General features: G+C 38.2%; 1 protein-coding gene across 1 annotated transcript; it reads left to right on the top strand.

The window, feature by feature from the left end:
* Positions 1 to 6,480: 6,480 nt before the first annotated feature.
* DDX18 (DEAD-box helicase 18) lies at positions 6,481 to 15,976 on the top strand. Its single transcript, XM_014249181.2, has 14 exons — positions 6,481 to 6,663; positions 6,766 to 6,957; positions 7,928 to 8,062; positions 8,587 to 8,722; positions 9,061 to 9,161; positions 9,262 to 9,461; positions 9,549 to 9,663; positions 10,507 to 10,646; positions 10,846 to 11,007; positions 12,030 to 12,182; positions 12,839 to 12,952; positions 13,410 to 13,466; positions 14,447 to 14,624; positions 15,249 to 15,976. Exons 1-14 carry the CDS (start codon positions 6,546 to 6,548, stop codon positions 15,389 to 15,391), a joined length of 1,944 nt encoding a protein of 647 aa, XP_014104656.1. The 5' UTR covers positions 6,481 to 6,545; the 3' UTR covers positions 15,392 to 15,976.
* Positions 15,977 to 20,500: the final 4,524 nt, after the last annotated feature.

Raw genomic sequence — 20,500 nt, forward strand, 5'->3', positions numbered from 1 at the left:
ATAGGTTAAGCCAACGTGTGCAATAATTATAACTATCACAGCTTGACACAGTTTATGAAGGCCTGAACCATAAAAGCTCGGAGCCCAGTAATACAAGCTACTTAAACATTCTCTTCTGGAGTGCTGACTCTCCAATCTTCTGCTGGCTTTCAATCAGAAAAAGCAATATTACATAACGGTTGATAAGAACCAACCATTCTCATTCTCACAGATATTAAATCTCCTTTAAATTCCAATCTGAAAGGGTCTTATGAGTAAAAGTGACTTACACTGAGTTTAAGGACATGCAGAATTATGCAGAGCAAAAGACAACTGTAAAACTATGGATGCACGAACATAATAATGATATTGGGCAAGAGAGGGGTGAGCCACTCCAAGGAAAATGTGAGAATGAACTCTTGATATTTTCTTGAAGGTGTTCAAGAATGGGCTAAAAGGACAGACAGCTGGAGATATCACAGATTATTTGACATGGCCTTTGTTCCCTGTTTACTTTTCTCCTCTGTCCAGGTCAATGAGAATTTGTTCTCACTAGACGTATACTTTGCAATAAAACAGTATTTTACTATCACTTGTATATTTAAATTGTATTTTAAATTTTGGTGGTTAAGAATAATTTTGTTTAATCAATATTACAATAGTGCCCAGAGCTCTCTGATACACACAGGCCTTCTCTGTGCAATACAGACTCTATCTCTTTAGGTCCCATGGAAATACCTTTCTTAAAATAGTTCTTTCTTCAAGGCCTTGCAATCTAAACAAAAACAGTGGGAGTGAAGAATGGCTATCCTCACCTTATTAATGAAGACATTTCCACTGTGTGGATCACAAAATTAGAACAACCACTTAAGGTAACAGGAACATCTACAGCTCAACAAGACATTGAGGTCTGTCCTCACAAGTCCCACCCTTGGGATGTCTTCAAGGAAACAAACATTTAAAGCATAAATGTCAGCTTGAACACAAGCATGCTGTCTGCATTACTGAATTCAGAGGCCTGAACTCAAGGAGTTAAATTATAATCAGAAAAAAACTAATACCATTGTTTAATCAATGTTTTGTTTAATTCAATATTTTAAACCCTTTCTTCCTCAAAAGAAGAGTTTTGTATTGTTTAGAATAAAGGTAAAGGGAATTTGAAACTGTAACAAAAAGAAAGTATTACTCTTAAGCACAAAAGGTTTTACATGTAAGGAAGAAATGTAAAAATTCAGCTTATTTTATTATCTGAAAGTTTTCCAGAATAGTTCTGTTCTTCTATAAGCTTTAAAACTTCCAGGTAAATGTCTGAAAATCAATATTACTGAAGAAAACATGGAAAACAGGAAAAATAGGGCATTCTCCATCCTCTTTTTCACTAACAGTATAATAAACATAGGGCTACTACTCAAGGAAGCAAAATCTGATTCTGAATTTCAGAACCCACTTTTAAAAAGCAATTAAAAAAACTGATAAATGGCATGAGAGAATTTTCTTATAAATACTCAGCAAGGTGGAGAAAATTTTACAGTGAGACTGGGTACCAGGATAGGTAAATTACAGAACACATGTGATGAACAACTTAAAAAAAAAAAAAAAGTAACCTCAATACTTCATTCTCTTTCCTTTTTAACTAAAGGCTACTTAGTGTGTTGGAGCTCTCTCACAGTGAGGGTGACATCTTGTGTTCACTCCAGCCACAAACTACCACTAATCAGCCTCCATCCAACTGCTATGCACCCAGAATATCCCTCCTCTTCAAATTTTATCTTCAAAAGAGCTGCAAAGAATTTTAGATGACCCTTTATATTCCCCTTACTGTATCAGATTTCATACTCTGAGTTTAATCATGACTTTATATCGTTTGAACAGAGCTATTTTAAATGAAGATCTATGAATTATAAAGCCATATAAAAGACACACTCCTTCTGAATAGGAGACAGTAATATATTTACTAGGATTCTTTAATTTAATGGGGGCACTGTAAAAGGAATGCCTTTTATGCCTGAGAAAATTATTATTTTAAGGGTTATGAACCTGTCAGTCTAAGTTATAAACTAGTTGCTATACCTGCAGTTTGATTAATCTGTTAATAAATCACTTGATCCTACTTGGAGCCTTTGCAGCATTTAGAGAAACCTTCTCTAAGTGTTTTAAAAACAGGAAAGCATTAAAAATTGGATCTTTGTAGGTTAAAAAAAGAATATTGAGAATTTACATGCTGCCTTAATAAAAGTGGCTGTAGCTTACTGTCATCTGCAAAACAGGCTATTTATCAACACCTGCTAGTGTTTGTGGAACAGGGGATGCAAACAACTGTAAACAGCCTCCTAAAATAGAACAGAAAATGTTTGATTATTATTTCATCTGATTCAGAAAAGCAGCTTCTGATGACCCCAAAAAACATTTTGTAAGTTTAAACTGCAAATGTCAGAAACAAACTGTAAATATAAAAAAAATAAATAAATAAAATAAAATAGAGTCTAAACTCTTCAGCTGTGTGCCATGCATAATTTTGTACTCCAATTTTCCTCACGGTACTCTCCATCTTGCCAGTGGTACATTACAAACTGTGCACTGCTCTTGCATTATGCATTTTTTGTTCTCTCATTGCCTCTGTGAGGACAAAAATGTGTATAGCACCTTGTTTTCCTGAAGATATTTTGTTTGCAGTGTGTAGGTGATAAACATAAAATAATCTCTTACTGCAAGGAAGAACTCCAGCAGCTCATACAAGGTGGCATTTGGTCCTCTGTATGTCAGAGAGGACATCATGCATTAGAACACCTGCAATGGTTTCAGTTCCAGCTGTAAAACATGGGCTAAATGAGAAATTTCCTAAAAAAGTCACAGATGTGATTTGAATCCAGCTCCACTGCCATGTCCACAAAGTGCTGCTGATGTCAGTCATAACTGACAGCAGACTTCAATATGGCACAAGGGAGACATTATCTGAAAGCAGTATTAAACAAAAACCCTAAATGTGATTGTGATAGTCTACCTTGGTTTTTCCAAATATGGATACCTTACTCTCCTTGTAAGCCATACTTTCACTTCCCTCACAGGTTCAGTGATATTCAGTGATACCCTACAAAGGCATGGTTTGTACTAGCAACTTCTAACTCACATTAACATTGACATGTTCTATAAATCAGGTCATCAGTTCTCTGTGTGATGTATCTGAATATATCTGTATCTAGCTATTCATATCAGTTCAGGTTTGGGTAACTTTTCTCTGTTGAAGTCCACATTTCAGAATTATATACCTCAACTAAATTAGAAAATTGATTATTTCTGCAGATACCTTTGTAGCCATCATATGTACACAGATTGGTAAGGTAGACACATTTGAAAAAAAAGCCTAATTTTAAACCAAGTCCTTTTTGTATTTCTGTCTGACACATAAATTTGCTCTAACATGGAAAATAATAATATGCTAAACATTAAAGACAGCTCTGAATACTTTTCCAGTTTGTGGTTACAAGCAATAAAACCTTTAGTTCTCTAGTTTGGAACTTTTAGCTGAATGGTGCAGACGTCTATAAAATGCATCAGTGTTGATCTTCTTCACGCCCAACTCAAGATATCAAAGAAGCATTTTTTCAGAAATTCTGATTTCTGAAAATAAAACTTGTCTTCTTTAATTCAGCTATATTCCCAAAATCCTATACTTAAAAATGACTACACACCTCTGTTTCATGATATTTTCTAGATGAGATTTTGGCACCTTATGTATAAGTTACCACTTTCTACTTGAAATGATACAACTGAAATCAATTACTACCTCCGTGTTACATTTTACTCAACACAAGTTAGTTTATGGTAAGTAGGCAAAAAAAATCTGAATTTGGCTTTAAGGATGAATTAACTCTGGAAGATAAAATACTGACATAGGAAGCCCATTAAAAACATTCATCTTCAGAAACAAATTCAGAGCATCTCATATGGACCTGTTCAGCTCTATAAAGGTTTCACTCACACAAAACATATTTCCCTACAAACCTTCCTGCGAGATCATATGCAGAAAATTTGAGACATTTTGACAATAACTCAATAACCATTTGAGAAAATCCTATTGTTAGTAATGATTGCCTGATAACTCAAGCAATTAGGAATGAATGTATTGGACAAAAATGACACTTGTGCTAGAGGGGATACATACACTATCTAAGAAATGCCAAAATTCAGAGAAAAACTATTAACATGAGTTAGTGGTTTAAATTACTGTCTAGACTTGTCACAATAATATTATCATTATTATCTTCTTTTTTGTGTGTGTGGGTGACTTTCCACAATAACAGCTTAAAACAAATAAATGCTAAAAGAAGGAAGCTCAAAAACACATTTTGAAGTTTCCAGAGAAGCACATTTGTTTGTTAACTCTAAGTAACATGTTTTGCAAGATATTGAGAGAAAACAATTTTGGAGCTCATGATAATTTGCCACATAAAAAACATCTGTCATTTCTGAATTCTTATACAGAATGCCCTGACATCTGTGTAAACAGATGAGTGACTATCTTTTGTCTATAAAGTTTTCCATGTGTGCCATGGTGATTGTAGCCAAGAGACACAGCAGGTCAGTGGGATCTGACATAACTTTTCTGGACAGTTTATCAATGTGGGCCTTATGCCACACTAATGCAATTTCACGAAGACTTGCCAAGTCAGCCAGAACCCAGAATGGACACTGAGGTGAGTTCTTTATAAAGGCTTTTACCTGACCAGAGTTTCCATGTCCTAATTCTTGGAAGAGCTGGGGGTATGATGACGAGGGTGAAAGTAAAAATAGTGATGATCTTGGAACTACTGGTTAAGATGGGAACATGAAGACCGTGTCATGCCCAAAGGACATAACTTTGTCCTCCCTCTGTACATTAGTGCTAGCTCCCTGCTGTCCAGATCTTTATACATTTTATCTGCACAATGACCATATTCTAGAAAGAAACACTGCCCGGGTTAAATCTGGATCCAAACAGTAAACCTAGTCACATCTATATAAATCAGTACAGACTAGGAAGAGCAAACCCATGTCTACTTAAAAATACATTCTGCAAATGCAATATAAGATAGCCAGGGAGAAAATATGCACAGAATCTAGCAGTACGAAATGCTTAATATTAAGCAGGTAAAACTGAATTCTTTTGGAGTCTGTACCAAAAGCCTTTCTTGCTGAGGATGGATCAGTCTAGTTTTAAATGCAGCTGATGGAAATAGCAGTAATCCATTCAACTTATTAAAGCAGTAGCCTGACACGTTTTCCAGTCTCTGAAAGTCTGGACAGGATGGCATAGTTCACAGTCTGAAGCTCTGGCAAGACAAATTTAATTTTCATCCTGGTGACCCAAACGACCTATGCAAGACAAGAATTACAGACGGTGAAAAATTGCTTTCGTTACTTAATATAGAATTAGTTCCGCAGTTTATTCTGAGTTTCAGCAAGGTATCAAGGGCCGAACCTTACTCAGTTTGCGGTCTCGGGTCTCTCGGAAGGCGCTGGTTTCTGGTCTCAGGTGGCAAAGCTGCGGCACATCCCTGCGCTGTCTGTGCCCTCTGCTCTCAGGAGGGAAGGAGCAGGGAAGTGACTCTTCCCCTTTTGTTTGGCACTGGTGATGCCACAGCTCGAGTGCCGTGGCCGGTTCTGGGCCCCTCAGTCGCAGAGCACCGAGGGGCTGGAGTGAGAGTACAGTGAGGCAGTGACGCTGGGGAAGGGGCTGGAGCACAAGTCTGATGAGCAGCGCTGAGGGAGCTGAGGGTCTGGTCTTTAACCTGGAAAAAAGGAGGTTCAGGGGACCCTTCTGCCCTCTACAACTCCCTGACAGGAGCGGGCAGCCGGGGATTCAGGTTCTGCTCCCAGGGAACCGAGACAGGACAAGAGCACATGACCACAAGCTGCTCCAGGAGAGGTTTAGGTTGGATATTAGAAGGAATTTCTTCCCAAATTGTGATTAAACATTGGAATGAACTGCCTGGGGAGGTGGTGGATTCACCACCCCTGGAAGTCTTTAAGGAAAGCCGGGACATGGCACTCAGAACCACGGTGTAGTCGACATAGTGATTTTGGTCGTTGGTTGGACTCGGATGATCTCAGAGCTCTTTTCCAACCTGATTCTTCTGTCTCTTTCTCCCGTTGAACACTTGTAAGCACGGGTGGAGGCAGCATCACCGGGCAGACGGTGTGTTGTGAGCCTAGTGGGTCTGTGTGGGACGCGGCGGGCCTCCGCCTCAGGGAAACGCGGGACGTGTTCCGCTGAGGCGGCTGAGGCGGCTGAGGCGCGGGGCCGGGAGCGGAGGAGGGAGCGGAGCAGGGATCGGGCCGGGATCGGGGCCGGGAGCGGACCGGGAATATGGCAGGGAGCAGGACAGGGATCGGGCCGGGATCGGGGCCGGGAGAAGAGCAGGATCGGGGCAGAGAGCGAGGCGGACCCCGCGCTGCGCTGCCTCCGCCGGGGCCCCAGAGGGCGCTGCCTGGTGCCCGTGAGGCCCCGCGGGCGGCGGTTCCGGCAGGTCCGGCCGCGGCCTTCCCACGTGGGCCAGGAGCGCGGGGCTCCCGCTACCGCCGCCGCGATGTCGGTGCCGGCTGCTGCCAGCAACCTGCCCATGCGGCTGCTCCGCAGGAAGATCCACAAGCGCAACCTGAAGCTGCGGCAGCGCAACCTGAAGCTGCGGGCGGCCCAGGGGGCAGGTAAGGGCGGGCGGCGCCGCCGAGCCTCTCCCTGGCTGAGAGCCAGCGGAGCCTAACTTTGTGTTCTCTCCCCTGTCTCTTCCTTCTGTCTCCGTCGTGCAGTGCCGAGCGAGGGGGCTTCTCAGGGACCCCCGGAGGAGGAGGAGGTGGAGGTGGAGGAAGCGGCGGTGGTGCCAGAGGTGGATGTAGCGGCCGAGGAGGGCGCAGAGCCTGTGGATGCAGCCGGACCCCGAAGCGGAGAAAAGAAGAAAAAGAAGAAGAAAAAGAGAAAAGCGGCGGCCAATGGAGGAGATGGTGCGTGCTCTTAGCAAAGAGTCTCCCAGAGCTGAGTTAGTCTGGGAGACCCCACAAGCGCCTCCTTAGGGCTCCCGCCGCGCCGGGGAATGTTAGAAATGCCATGTGCCGGTCAGGTGTGCGTTTTAAAGTCCTTGAGATCTAAAGCTTTACCTGTTTCATTCCACCTGCGATATTTGATTAATATTAATTCGTACTAGTAGCCAATTAATTTGTTCCGTGGGATTCTGTTTTGTACCGTTGATTGGATGTTTTGCTTGTGTATTATTCAAATATATGCCCTGTTGTTTCAGGGCTCTGGTAGATGGGTGCTCTCTGTACTTGGCTGTGCAGCCAATACAGCCTTTTAGCAATATGTCCAGCTTTTGGCAACATTTATATATTATGAAACTGAATTATACTGGAAATCTACCAAAAAGCCCAAGAAATAACCACACAAATACTGCTAGGTTTGCATATGTTTTTATACATATATATTTATAGATACTTATATAGATGTACATGAGGAATAGAGGCTTACAAATAGTATTTGATTTTTGGGACACGCATCATGGTTATGACAATGAGGAGATGCTTTTGCCTCTGAAGATTCAAGTACCTAAAATGCAACTTTTCATATATCCTGAGCACAAATGGTATGGGATATTTGGTGTCTGCATTTCAGATGTGAATTAATTTTGTAACTGGTTTAAGGACAATTTATCTTGCTTCCACACTATGATATATATATCAAGCTACATTGTTTCACTATGCAAAGTGGGCTGTGTGGAAGGAACTTGGGGATTTTTTGCTCTGTGTCTCAGAAAATTCCATAGAAACCTTGTCTCTTCTCCCTTCCACCTAATGGAAAATTGTGATCTTTTTGTGTGGTTTACAGACTAAAGGAAATTCAGTCTGTGGACCAACTTTACATGATAACCATGACCTTTGTATTTCTAACTGACTTGTCTTCTGTAAAATAACACTCCAGATACAGAAACCAAAAAAGCAAAATCAGAAGAAGATGATTCTGCAGAGGTAGAAGATGGAGATAAGCAGGACTCTGGAGAGAAAGAAGTGGAAGAGGAGGAGGATGAAGTGCCCAGTTTGCCACTAGGTGTAACAGGTATCTTGTGTTCTCTATTTCATGCACAGGCAAAATTCCAAGATCTAACACTTTCCTTCCAGAGCAAGTTGCAGTTTTCAAGTGAGCTTTGTGAGTCAGGAGTTTGAATACATGATGTGACACTGGCAGCTGTACAGCTCTCACCCACCTACTGTTCTTGGAAATCTGCATTATATACACACCCGTTGGTCCTACCATTACTAGTGCAAGTGTTTTTTAAACCTATATACACACATGCTTTTCTATAAAGGAAGAAGTCTATGAATAGCAAGCTGGAGGCGTAGAACTAGTAAATCTGACAAAAGAAGCAGTGCATTCATCTTCATTCTTATTAACTCAGTATAGTTTTCTTATGAACTCATTAATACAGAGTATTTTTCAAGTGTCATTGGATTTTGTGCAGAATGCAATAAGAAGACCTTTGATTTTTATCGTATAAGTCAGTTTGAGCTGGTTAATCTCAGATGGCAGAGGAATTAGAAGAAATAAGTTTAAATATTTTTCATTTTGTCCCTCACTTTCAGGTGCTTTTGAAGACAATTCCTTTGCTTCCCTGGCTGGTTCTGTCAGTGAGAATACATTGAAAGGCATAAACGACATGGGATTTACACACATGACTGAAATTCAACATAAAAGTATTAAGCCTCTTCTAGAAGGCAGGTAAGAAATAGGGCTTTTTAGTCACTCTAATGACCCCAAATGTTTTGTAAACTTTGCTGGCAAGCTACATATATGAATGATAAAATCAAATCATGGAATTGTTAAGGTTGGAAGAGACCTCCATGATCATCGAGTCCAGCCTTTCACTGACTGATTGCTGTGACCTGCCTGCCAGCAAGCTCCACTTCTTAAAGTGGAGTACCAACTCCGCTTCTTAAAGCTTTTTCTCTAGGTCTTCTTTAAGCCATGTTAGTTTTTACATTGTCAGCAGGGATCAGATTGTTCTTCTCTCAATATAGTCAACTAAATACTTCTTTTTCTAACATTGCTGCTTACAGGGATATTTTAGCAGCTGCAAAAACAGGCAGTGGAAAAACACTTGCATTTCTCATTCCTGCAGTAGAGCTCATCTACAAGCTGAAATTCATGCCTAGGAATGGTAAGGCTCTTCATTTCACTGCTGAGTTTTACTGTAAAGCAGCCATTTAGGGCATTGGATGGGTTGTAGCTGACTCCTGTCTAATTGATGTATTTTTTAGGAACTGGTGTTATTATTCTTTCTCCTACTCGAGAGCTGGCTATGCAAACCTACGGAGTTCTTAAAGAACTTATGAATCATCATGTTCACACCTACGGTCTGATAATGGGGGGCAGTAACAGATCAGCAGAAGCACAGAAGCTTGGAAATGGAATCAACATCATTGTAGCAACACCAGGAAGACTGCTGGATCATATGCAGGTAGATAGAATATTGATGTCTGATCTTGTTATTAAAACATAATAAAACTCTTTTTCCTGTCTGACTGTGAGTTTGTTAATCTTCTAGAACACTCCAGGTTTCATGTACAAGAACTTGCAGTGTTTGGTAATTGATGAGGCAGATCGAATTTTGGAGGTTGGATTTGAAGAAGAAATGAAACAGATCATAAAACTTTTACCAAGTAAGAAAAAAAAAAATCTCTCTTGCCTGGAAATCACTTGACTAACATTATGTCTTCTTTCTGACTCAATTATTAAAAGAGAAGTCATTAATTTTTATAGTTCTGTAAATTGACTTCATAGCCGTGTTCTTACTCAGTCCTTTTTTTCTGCTAGCCAGTATATATTACTTGTTGAACATCATTTATCTGAAGAACAGTGTTTTCAAATGGTATTCAGAGATATAATTCAGTTAATATAAAATCCTTTTAGTTTTTTAGTCTATTTTCTCATTCATCTTCCTTTGTCTGTTTATTTCCTGCAATTCATTATTTCCTAATAAGGTTTAAATACAAGGAAAAAGATCTTCTGACTTGCAGTTCAATCTTTTTTGATACCTCCAAGACCAGTGTCTTGAGGAAGCTTAAGTATTTACCTTAAATTTCTATTTTCCTAATTTTTCATTTAGCTATTCCTTGTAAATGATGTATTAAACACAATTTGAATTGTTTTTTTAAACAAAAATATTGTAATATTCATGGGAATTAATGTAGAATTAGAAGATGGATCTCTGTTTAAGTTGTTGTTTTGTGTCTAAATTGGATTGCAAATGATTATTAACATTTTTACAGAGAAAGAACACTGTATTTTGATAGCAGTTAGGATTTTGGGGGTGGGGACAGCTGAAATAAACATGGTGTACACCCTATATAATACAACTACACCTCTTTGTCTGTCAGTAGTAGTATGTTTGAGTTAGAATTTAATTGGAAGATTTGCCCAGGAAAGTTTGCAGTTAGAGATTTTACGACCTCGCTATTTGAATTTTTCTTTAAAAAGTGAGGCTGTCTTTCAAATATTTCCAGAGCGCAGACAGACGATGCTTTTCTCTGCCACACAAACCAGAAAGGTCGAAGATCTGGCAAAGATCTCTCTGAAGAAAGAGCCACTGTATGTTGGGGTTGATGATAACAAGGAGACAGCAACAGTAGACGGTCTGGAGCAGGTAAGACAAACAATAGTGGGAGGGTTGAGATCTCTGAACACACCAAGCCCTGTGGTTTTTTTACTTGGGATGTTTAAAATGTATTTCACTGTTTAACTATTTGGTGAGGTTTTTTTCACAAAGTAACCCTGATGTGTGTTACTAAAACACAAGTTTGCTCCTTACTAATTTTATTTTAAAATGTTTAAAATTTTTGCAGGGTTATGTGGTGTGTCCATCTGAAAAAAGATTCCTTTTGCTCTTCACATTCCTCAAGAAGAACCGGAAGAAGAAACTGATGGTATTTTTTTCTTCATGTATGTCAGTCAAGTACCACTATGAATTACTCAACTACATTGATCTGCCTGTTTTGGCCATTCATGTAAGTATCTTATTCATTGATTTATTTTTAATTATTCTGATAACACCTGTAAGCTGTTACTGGCTTTACGTTTGCCTGGTTTGTTTCAGTCCAGTTTCTAATAAACAGACACCCTGCTCACCAAACTGGTGATGGTCTTGATTAGTCTGTAGAGGAAGGAAATAAAGATTATGTAATAACACTTCAGTAATGAGACTTGCTGTTTTTTGAACCAGCACTGAACACTGATATTAATTTATGCTCTCTGTGTATCAACATTTCTGTTTTATTCCAAGAAGTTACCTTTCACAAACACTAAAATTCAATATGTGGGGCAAGTTTCTTGTCAGAGGAATCCAGAGTCTGATGTCTGAAGTATTTGATGCTTTTCTTAAGGCCAAGGTGATGCTTGGATTTTTACATATTTATACATATTTATTTTTACATATTTATATAATACATAAATATAAAAAATATAATATTTTGTAATATATTATATTTATCTGTTATATAGAAATATTTTATATCTAATATATATATAATTTTTTTTTTTTTTTTAATGCCAATTCTTAGCATTTGGATGAGTAAATTTTTTGTCAAAACCACAAAATGCACAGTCTGGAACAAAGAATTGACTACAAGGCTATAAAACAGTTATAACTAACCACAAATAATCCTTTTTTATTACGCTTTGGGGGGAAATTTCTTGCTATTTTTCGATGGAACTGTGACAAGTATCAGTTTTGTTTGGTTGTTTGCTTTTTTCACCTGTAATCTGTCTAACATTGCTAGACTTGTTAATGTCCTTTTCCTGAACTTGAAACATGTATGTTGTGCTCATAAGAAGAATGTTTATGCAATTTTTAGTGTTTTGGGAGATACATTGTAACCTCTGAGGGATGACACTTCTTGTAACCCTGTTTTATTTTTTCCTTTGTTCACTGCAAAATGGTCCTGCTTGGTCTGTACAAGATTTGGAAAGATATCTCAAATAATTTTTTCTTATTTGGTATTTCATCCCCAGTGTATTTGTTTCCTTTCAGGGCAAGCAGAAACAGACCAAACGTACTACAACGTTTTTCCAGTTCTGTAATGCAGAGTCTGGAATACTGCTGTGCACTGATGTGGCTGCCAGAGGACTGGATATTCCTGAGGTTGACTGGATTGTCCAATATGACCCTCCAGATGATCCAAAGGTAAGTTAAGGAAATAGACAAGTGTCACAGCAAGAAATCAAATTCTGACTACAAACTTAGTTGCAGAGAAGAGCTGAAACTGCTGCTTGGCAAAGGGCAAGATTCAGCCATGGTCATATCCAGCTGCTGGTTTCTTTCACTGCCCTTCACCAGCTCCTAGGAAATGCTGCTCCTAGCCAAGACCTTTGTTGTCTTCTCAAGAATTGCATTTTAAAATATTGTTGGTGCTGTGAAATTAAAATCTAATCAGCTAAACAATCAAACACTTCTCAAGAGAAGTGTGAGTTTACATATGCATCCCTGAGCTTTTCCAGTTGAAATTTGCTTTTTGTTTAAAGATAGTATTCTTACTTGAATAAAAGTCTACTGTAAACAAGGGAAATTCAAAAACCTCCAAAATCAAGGTTTAGTTTTCAGTTACTGCAGACTAAGATTTTTTTTCTTTAGTAAAAGATAAAATGCTTTAGTCAAGGGCTCTGTCTCAGCCAGCTGTTGCTTTGCACCTTCAGCACTTGTGTTCCCTTATCCATGTGTCAGTGCCAAGAAAAAGTCTTACCAAATAGGGAAAGATGCATTACATTATATTGAAGTTAACTTTGGTGTATTTTTGTTGATTATTAAGACTGCCTAACCTTGTTGCCTGTTCTTTCCAAAAGGAATATATCCATCGTGTTGGTAGGACTGCCAGAGGAATAAACGGTAGAGGACACGCTCTGCTCATTTTACGACCAGAAGAACTGGGCTTCCTTCGTTATCTGAAACAAGCCAGGGTAAACTTCTGTCTACATTTTTTTTTTTTTCTGTACGTTCAATTTTTAAAGGCAAAAACTGTCAGTTTGTTTTGTTTTTTCAAAGATCAGTTTAATTTTGTTTCATTCCAAAAGAAGCAGAGTCTTCTTCTAAAGGTAATAATTTTAATAGAACTGCAGAGTTTCTTGGTTGCTCTCCTTATAGACTTGTTTTGTGGCTTTTAACTAAAGTGATTTAACTCCTAAAGCAAAAGAGGTAAAAATGGTGTCATACTGAGTGTCTCTATTACTCTGGCTTAAAGGAAGTGATAATACTGTCATATTGATGTAAAGGCACTTTACAGATACAGCTGTAGTATTAAAAAAATTTGTTATCTAGCAGTTTCTTTTCTATTTGTCCTTGGTCTTAAACACATTCACTGTATTTACACAGTGTAAATAAATACTTTGGTATTTCATTTCTTCTTTTGTTTTTAAGGTACCGCTGAGTGAATTTGAATTTTCTTGGTCAAAAATCTCAGATATCCAGTCTCAGGTATGACATGTTTTTATACTTCAGCTACTTTGAATATCTGTATTATAATTTGCATGGAGAATGTTGCAGTCTATAATAACTCCAACTCAAAAATACGTGTGCTTGTTTAGGAATTGTAGTATATAATCCTATGTGTATTTTTAATTAGCTGATGTTAATAAAGCCCAGCATCAGCTAAACTTCTTTTGTGCTCCTGTGCTACAAAAATAGCCAAGGAACACAGAGTGGAATAGCATAGATAATTCTGAAGATGTGAACTTTTATTGTTGATTACCTCTGTGAATTGTTCTTTTGATAAGAGTTCTCTTAAGTTTCTTTGCAGTAACTTGAATTTAAAATAGCAAGTACAGGAAGCAGTGAAGACAGTCCTTACAGAGAGAGATTCTTAATTAAGCATAATCAGGAAGAAATTATGCCTAATGTAGCTTTTTTTCAGAATGCTGAATTAATGTACGTTAAACATCACATGAAACCCTGGGATCTAACGAGTATTGGGAATTTGGCCTACATCAAATAAAATGTATTAGTCTACCCTGGTGTATCTTCATTTTTGGTTTAGAATTAATACTGCTGATTTCACAATGCATTGCCACACCAGACTGTGCACACAATTGCATGGAATCACACAGTTCAGCTGTCAGGCTGGCAGTTCTCATACACGTGGTTTCATGGGGTGACTGCAGGTGTATTGTCCTTGATTAACTTATTTGGGACAACCCAGTTTAATATTTCTGTAAATTTTCATATTGCTAAGCCTTTGTTTGTGCTGTAACTCAGCTTCACGCCTTTGTGTCCCTCTTCTTGTCTACAGAAGCATTTTTACACCTATATGTGCATTTTGATGTCCCAGGGCAGTTTTGCTGAAGTGAGAAGTTAATGTCATTGCCACTCACACAGTAAAAAATGTCTGAATATAATGTATAGACTTTTGACAGCTATAATTGTTTATGTCTCTTATGGTTTTCTTGTCCCCTCACCAGCTGGAAAAACTGATAGAGAAGAACTACTTCCTTCACAAGTCAGCCCAGGAGGCTTACAAAGCTTACATCAGAGCTTATGACTCCCATTCTCTGAAGCAGATCTATGATGTGAATAATCTGGATCTTCCCAAAGTCAGCCTTTCATTTGGTTTTAAAGTTCCTCCATTTGTTGACCTCAGTATCCTTTTATTCCAGTGTTTCAAAGCTGAAATTCTGCATTATAAATGTTTAGTGCAACTTGCTGAATTCCTGTGGTACCTCAAGTTCTGCTGTTTTGTTGTTGGGGTTGGAGTTTTTCTGCTAATAATCATAAAAATGCATCATGCTCAAACAGCACTTTTCAAAGAAAATGTAAATATTGGAAATAATATAACTGCAAAAAATGCCTACAAACATCTCTTTTACCACATGTCCATGCTATAAAATCTTCAGTTGCTGTTGGGTAGATTATGGGATGCACCCATGTTCCAAAGTATTGTTCTCCTCTATGAAAAATTATTTTCATTGAAATGTACTTGCTTAAGTTTGGAATATTGGCATAGATAGGCAAGAGCAGGAACTAGAAGACTGTGTCTAAATTACTGTCAAACCTGACTGGATGGAATTTGAAGCAGTAGTGCATTGAACAGTTTAATTGGACAGCTGGAGGAGTATTTAGAACCACAGGCACAAAGTTCTCTGTAATTAGGCAGCTCTGCTTTTCGTGTAATTTTTTTTTTCTCACATCAACAACCCTTAGTAAACCCAAAATGCAATATTTCAATTTACTCCTTTTTAAGTTCTTTAACCAATAAAATTTCAGATGTGAACAGCAACCATGGCAGAAGACTGCAGAAAAGAGGCGGAGGTGGGGGATTTGGCTACCAGAAAGCAAAGAACGTCCACAAAGCAAAAATCTTCAAACACATCAGCAAGAAATCTGACAATCGGCAGTTTTCTCGTTAATTATGGTCACTTAAATGCCTTGTGGCCTTGGAGTAGCCTACCTTGATCAAAACCATCTGGCAGTTACTTCCAGTTTAAACAGCTCCTTTTCCATTTTTAGGTCTCTTTAAGAATTTTTTTTTTTTTCTGGGAACATCTTTTATTTTTCACTTCAGGAAGAGTCTTCAGAACTGAGGCTAAAGGAGAATATGGCCAGCGAATTTTGCCATGCTCTTGTAAGGAAGATCACTTAAATTAACTTAAGTCAATACTACAGAGATATTTTTATTAAAGAAAGGAATAATACTTTTATGTTTTATAGAAGAATTTGCTTTACACTTACCCTTCTTTCTGTGCATATCTCTGAAAATTCTTAGAGTGGACAACATAAGGACATTGTGAGAAAAAAAGGTTTTGCTCAGATGAATCATTGCAAGAGATTTTAATGCTACAGAACTCTGCTTTGGCCATCAAAAATAATGAAGAATATAGAAGATTCCTTTATAACTGAACCATGGATGAATAATTAAGGCTGTATGAGCTTGTGAATTTTAGACATAGTATCTGTATAACAAGTACAGTGTCCACAATAAATCTCTTGCATCAATTCTGGGACATGACTGATACTGGTTTAATGTGGTGACGGTAATAATGGTAACACTCTAGTGAAATATTTGGTTTTCCTTCATGTTCAGTTTCAATCTGAATTTATTAATCTGGTGATGTCTAGTGTACTCTGCAAAGGATTAAGGAAAGCAGATTACATAAATTAAAGCACTCAACCCAGGTAGGGTTTTTTAAGATGCTTCATAACCTTGGTGCAGTGAGAAGTTCTGCAGTTGTATCTTGCAAATTACAAAAGAGAATTGCTTTCAAGTCTTAGTACATCAGATCAGCAATGAGCAAAGTCAAAGATACTGCCACAGGACTGCTAGGTGAAGAGACTCAATAAGTGAAAAGGTGAAATGGGATATAAACTAGAAGGGTATTTTGAAGGAGGAATATAAAAAACTGAAATGGAAGAGGGTGGAATACACATCACAGACAAGAAAAAATGTAGAGGCTTCAGTACAAGAAGAATACACAAGTTGGGTAAGAGAGTAATTGTATTACATATATTATTTCCAGCTTTCTGCCATTGTAGCAGTAGGTGACTGCTCTTACGAGGCTACAGTGGTGGTGGGAAGTGGTTAAAAAGTGTTCACATGTTAAGGAAAGACTAAAATGTCACAAAATCCAGAAATGTGGGCCATGTGTGATTACAGTAAAAGAGCTTTTAATTTACAAAAGCATAAGTAGTCATTCCAACATAAATTGGACTCTTATTTCTTAGGTCTTCTGAGGTAGCATGTCAGATTTAAAACTGATACATGCATTGAAGTATTTTTTAAAAAATCTGTGGACTTTTCATCCTTGGTGAAAGCAGATGGGGAGAAGTAATAGGACCATTCTGTTTCTAGTGCTTCCACCATTCAGAACTGAGCATTGTCTGGTTTTCCCTCTTACGAAATAGCTGACCCTAATGGGCTTTTAAGATTTTTAATGTCAAAATAATTTTGTTATTAGAATTCGAATGTCTTGTGCTTCTAAGCTTGCAATGAAATAGCAAAATCTCCTCTGAAGCATTAGCAGTGCTAAATATGATGCCAGTCTCATTGAGTTCTAATCTTTGATTCTGGGTTTTCTGATAAATTTATAAATAATAGATGTTAAAGTAATTTTCATGTCTTGATTAATAGCACATCTTAGGAGTTCTCTCTGAGATCTACATCATCATACAGTTTAAGGCTTCTGTTTATATGTGCCAGCTGTGCAGTTACTGTATGGGAATTAACTTTCATTAAAGCAGAGAAATGCTGAGGGACTCATTAGATGAACTGCAAAATTAATTACTGGGAAAGAGATGTAAGCAAAGCTGCAGTAAATCACTGTGAAGATCAGAGTGTGGTTCTGTGGGCACAAGCAGTGGCTGCAGTAGTGTGGAGTATTGGTTTGGAACAGGAAGAGAGTTGGGGTATGTAGTCAGTGAGCACCTATTTGGGCACGTGCTCGTGGCCAGAACTGGTTTGCCTTAAAAGTGCATAAAAATTCCTGCCATTTCTAAAGTCTGAGATATGGAAAACTGACAAAGCCTGCACAACTCCTCCCTGTGATACTTGGGTTGTATTTTCCTAATTTTCTAATACAAAGATCTTTGAAACAAACTTCTGTAGGAGATGGAGAGACTGGATGGTATTGCTATAGAGTAATGGTAGCATACACTGAAATAAAATGTTAACACTGTTACTTAGACATAGATGTGTAGTGGCTCCACCCTGCCTGTAGCAGCTACAAGGCTCTATAAGCAGAAGACAAATTCCTGAGCTGAGACTAAATGGGAATTAAAAGCTTCCTGTCTTGTGCAGATGCAATTACCTTTTGCTTTGTTTATGAAATCGTAAATGACAAATAGTTTCTGATGAAATATCTGTGTATTGGGCAGCATCTATTCCACCACGGTATTGCAAGAGGTGCAAAAGATTGTCAAACTGGAAATCTAAGGTTTCCTTTGCAGCTTCCCCTGTTATCAATCTTGTGAGCAGTTAATAGACCTCAGCCATCAGGCTCTCAAGGCTTGTCTCATAACAGTGACCAATCGCTTGGGGACTAATATTGTGTGCCTTGAGAAATTGCTTTCTTCCTCTGAGAACCTTGACAAAGAAATTGGACTCTTTAAACCATTTAAGGGGGTGATCAAAACTGTCCTGCTTGAACTAGAAGATATTTTTGACAGTTCTTGGAACAGGCCCATAAAGGAGTGCTCTGCCACTGAGTTACTGCTCATAATTGTGAAAAATCTTGTCATGATCTGAGTTTCCTGTGCCATAAAGCTGCCAAGTTATAGACAAGCACAATGCTGGTAGAAAGTGTTGCCATCCCATTTTTCAGGGTGAATGTCACAGGTGGAAGGCACTTTTATTGACACTGTAGAGCAGGAATAGTTGGGAACTGGGTAAGATATTATCTGCTGAGGTCTGCTGTAAATAAGTATGTTTATATTTTGGCAGTAATCAGCCTTTCTGTTTGATGTATAACTTGACAACTCATTTTGAGTAAGCTGCCAAAGCTCTGATGATTTGCTTTCAAGCTGGTGACTTGAGGCCTGGGGAAAGCAACTCACAGGAATGGTGAAAAGTGCTATGTGATTTAAAAAAAATAATATTTTAGTAGAGGTCCCGCTGTGAAGGAAGACATGATGCTGGCCAGGTCTGTGACTTTTGGTTCTACTTCTACCACTGCCCTGCTTAGGAGATCATTGTCCAGTCACTTCAAGTGCCCAAAACTTAGAAGGGATTTTACAGAGCCTGAAAAAGAGCCAGTTATTAGCCCTTGAAGGGTGGGTTGGTTGTTGGAGTTGGGTTTTTTCCAAGTTAAAGTAATGTTGAAAGAAGCCTATAATCAAGAGGCTAAGCATACAGAATAAAGTGTATCACTGTTTCTAGCTTTTGCTCTATTAGCTTGGTTTTCTCAGGATTTTAGCTGACAGGAGAATTCATGCGACACTTACTGAGGCTTTTTTTTTTTGTCCGATGCTTTTAGATTTATAGGAGATGTTGAGTCCTGATGATAAGAATCCAGCCTCTTGAATTGGAATGTTCTTAGCTGCTAAAAAATCTGCTGGCTTGCATCAAAGTCATCAATACCATGATGTTGCTTCTGTCAAATCTCTTTATTGCTTAGCCACGTGGGGAAGAGATTACTTCTTTGTTTCTCCTCTTAGCCAGCAGGATAAACTTTTGCTACAGAGTTGTGAGGAGAGGTAGAGGAACGATGCCATTAGAAGAAGAGAAGACAAATGGAAAATCGGGGTCCTATCTAGAAACACATTCACTTTGCTATATTGCTGTCATCCAGGTTAAGAACTGCATTTGCTTTTCAAAAAAAACCCCAAACCCTTAGCATACTCTTCAGTAGCAGTCCATCTTCCCTGACACTTTTGTAAGCTGAAACACTGAAAAACATAACCAACGTCTACTATTTTTTCCTAGGTGGTTGGAATTTAAAGGAAAAAAAAAAAAAAATAAAAGAAAATTGTAGGCTCTGCAAAATCTTGTATAACAGTTAAAAAAATTCCAAATTCTCCTCTCTTCTGACTATCAGCTAAAGATGTTGAGACACCCAGGGCTTTCTGGGCTCCTCTATGAGTGGTTGCAATCACCTATGAATGTTTTTATTATTAATAAAATCAATACTATCTGGCATCTATATGAAATCTAGATTCTCCATCACATTTTCAATCATAAAAGTATGGAACCAGCTGTCAAAGGAATTGGGAAGGTTTGTTTTTTGTCTAGAGCTTAAATTTTCTATATATTTCTCAAATTAATTGCTGGATTTATATAACTGACTTTTATAAAAAAATGCTTTAGAAAGGAGGCTGATTTTCTGTTACAGAGGATAGAATAAAACTGCATCTGCTAGAAGATTTTGTAGCACTTTTGAATCTAAAACAAAAAATGGAAAATTAGTCAAGTTCAGTGTACTCCCTTTATTATGGTCTAAAAATAATCTGTCTCTAATGGATAAAACCAAACCTCTGGAAAATTTAACATTAAATTTTATATATTTGCTATAAAAATGCAGCATCACTTCACAAAATGGATTGGAATTCTGTTATATCTGGAGGAATCATTACCCTCCAGAGCTGTTCATAAGCTGCATGATGTCCTTGGAAGTGCTTGGAAATGGTGCTGTAACAAAGCTGGCCTGGGCAGCTGCTCCCTGGGGAGGACAGACACCTCAGCACAGCTGAGCAAAGGGGACCTTGGACACAAATTGCAAGGAGGCAGGGACGGTTAAGCCAAGTTAAGAATTTTCAGACTGACAAAAAGAAATATTATGACAAGACTGAGTCTGAAAAGATTCAGTTAAAGAGAGTCCTGAAGTGGTGTTTGGTAAAGTGATGAGAACAAGGAAATTTCTTTGGCAATTTTTCACCGCTGTCCCAAGTCCTTTTCTCATCAATTCTCAATTCTTTCTGTTTTCAGCTGGGAAAAGTGAGAACAGATGCAAATGAAGAAGTAAAGTATTTAGACTTAGCAGAGCTTTCTATTTTCCACCCTTTTGTGTTTTGCATCCTTCGGTCTTCTC

This window comes from Pseudopodoces humilis, chromosome 8 (genome assembly GCF_049639895.1).
Source record: "Pseudopodoces humilis isolate 2021_Gansu_Grassland_sample_001 chromosome 8, ASM4963989v1, whole genome shotgun sequence".
NCBI classification, from domain to species: domain Eukaryota; kingdom Metazoa; phylum Chordata; class Aves; order Passeriformes; family Paridae; genus Pseudopodoces; species Pseudopodoces humilis.

Bases quoted from the DNA above. Each gene is read 5' to 3' on its own strand.
- DDX18 (XM_014249181.2), top strand. From the start codon at position 6,546: ATGTCGGTGCCGGCTGCTGCCAGCAACCTGCCCATGCGGCTGCTCCGC. The intron at 6,664-6,765 runs GTAAGGGCGGGC...TCCGTCGTGCAG, and splicing joins GCGGGCGGCCCAGGGGGCAG to TGCCGAGCGAGGGGGCTTCT. The intron at 8,723-9,060 runs GTAAGAAATAGG...TGCTGCTTACAG, and splicing joins AAGCCTCTTCTAGAAGGCAG to GGATATTTTAGCAGCTGCAA.